Source organism: Monopterus albus, unplaced genomic scaffold (genome assembly GCF_001952655.1).
Source record: "Monopterus albus unplaced genomic scaffold, M_albus_1.0 scaffold20.1, whole genome shotgun sequence".
NCBI classification, from domain to species: Eukaryota; Metazoa; Chordata; class Actinopteri; order Synbranchiformes; family Synbranchidae; genus Monopterus; species Monopterus albus.
The window spans coordinates 1,884,379-1,885,682 of NW_018127900.1; the positions used below are offsets into that span (position 1 = coordinate 1,884,379).

Genomic DNA, 1,304 nt, shown 5'->3' on the forward strand with positions numbered 1-1,304 from the left:
TTCCCCCGGAGGAGCTGGAGGAAGTGTCTGGAGAGAGGGAAGTCTGGGCATCTTTGCTTAGACTGCTGCCCCCGCGACCCGGTTCCGGATAAACGGAGGAAAATGGATGGATGGACGGACTTTTACTTGAGTGCACTTTCTGGCTGTTCCATCTCAAAGATGAATAAATGATAAATGATTTTTTCTACCCAATCTGAAAAGTGAAAGTACATGGGCATGTATGATTCATGACTGAATTAATTATAACTGACATCTACTTGTGCTCTAATCAGTCTAAATCTTGTCTGAGTCTTTGTGACATAAAAAAAAGATGAATAACATACAATTAAAGAAAGTGTCCTTACTGTCATATTGCTTAAACCCATTGCTGTCCACTGGTATGACAGAATCATCCTGAGGAAACAGTGTCTGCTGTTATCACTTAATCACTCCAATCTCCAGTGTGACAGCAAAAAAGGAAAAGCAGTGACATGATTTATAGAACAGTCTACCTTAAAATACAAATCCTGAGCAATGATGCAGCTGTTGGGTATCTGCTGGTGTAGACTTGTAGAAAGAGTAGATTTCCCTCCATTGGTCATTCTGAAAGAAAAACAGAACATATCTCTGGTCATCCTTTACTCTTGTTACACTTCAGGATGTGATTACGCTAATGGGCAGGGTTAATCCATCAACTAGCCCTGTTGACATTTTACCGACATCTTTGGTTCTAAGCAAGGCTGACTTGCTTGGGCCCTGGATTATGAAACTGTTAAATCTCTCACTTGAAACAGGATCCATCCCTTGCTATTTTAAGCATGCATTTATTAATCCTATTCTTAAAAAATCGACTCTTGACCATTCTGAGCCAAAAAACTATAGGCCAATATCAAAGCTCCCTTTCATGTCAAAAATTTTGGAAAAAGCGGTAGCAGGACAGCTGATCGCTTATATGGAACAGAATAAATTATTTGACGATTTTCAGTCAGGGTTTCGTAAAATGCATTCTACTGAGACTGCCCTACTTAAAGTCTCAAACGACATAAGGATGGCCGCAGACTCTGGTCGTTATACTGTCCTCATTGTATTAGACTTGACATCTGCTTTTGACACTGTGGACCATGGAATTTTGATAAATCGCCTTCAATCGTTGGGATTTTCTGGGACTGTCCTGAGGTGGTTCTCTTCCTATCTTAGTGATCGAACTTTTAATGTGAATATTAATAACATCATGTCTGGAGTGGCTGCTTTGTCCTGTGGAGTTCCACAAGGGTCGGTCTTGGGTCCTCTTTTGTTTTTACTATATATATATCCACTGGGTCAGA

At 40.3% G+C, this 1,304-nt stretch overlaps 1 protein-coding gene across 2 annotated transcripts in view; it reads right to left on the reverse strand.

Moving 5' to 3' along the window:
• nmrk1 (nicotinamide riboside kinase 1) overlaps window positions 1–1,304 on the reverse strand; it is a 10,805-nt gene that overhangs the window by 7,518 nt on the left and 1,983 nt on the right. For both annotated transcript variants that reach the window (XM_020593665.1, XM_020593664.1), the window contains exons 2-3: window positions 492–582; window positions 345–393 (exon numbers count right to left, since the gene is read on the reverse strand). In XM_020593665.1, the coding sequence (XP_020449321.1) occupies window positions 345–393; window positions 492–582 (140 nt within the window). The remainder of the gene's footprint in view (window positions 1–344; window positions 394–491; window positions 583–1,304) is intronic.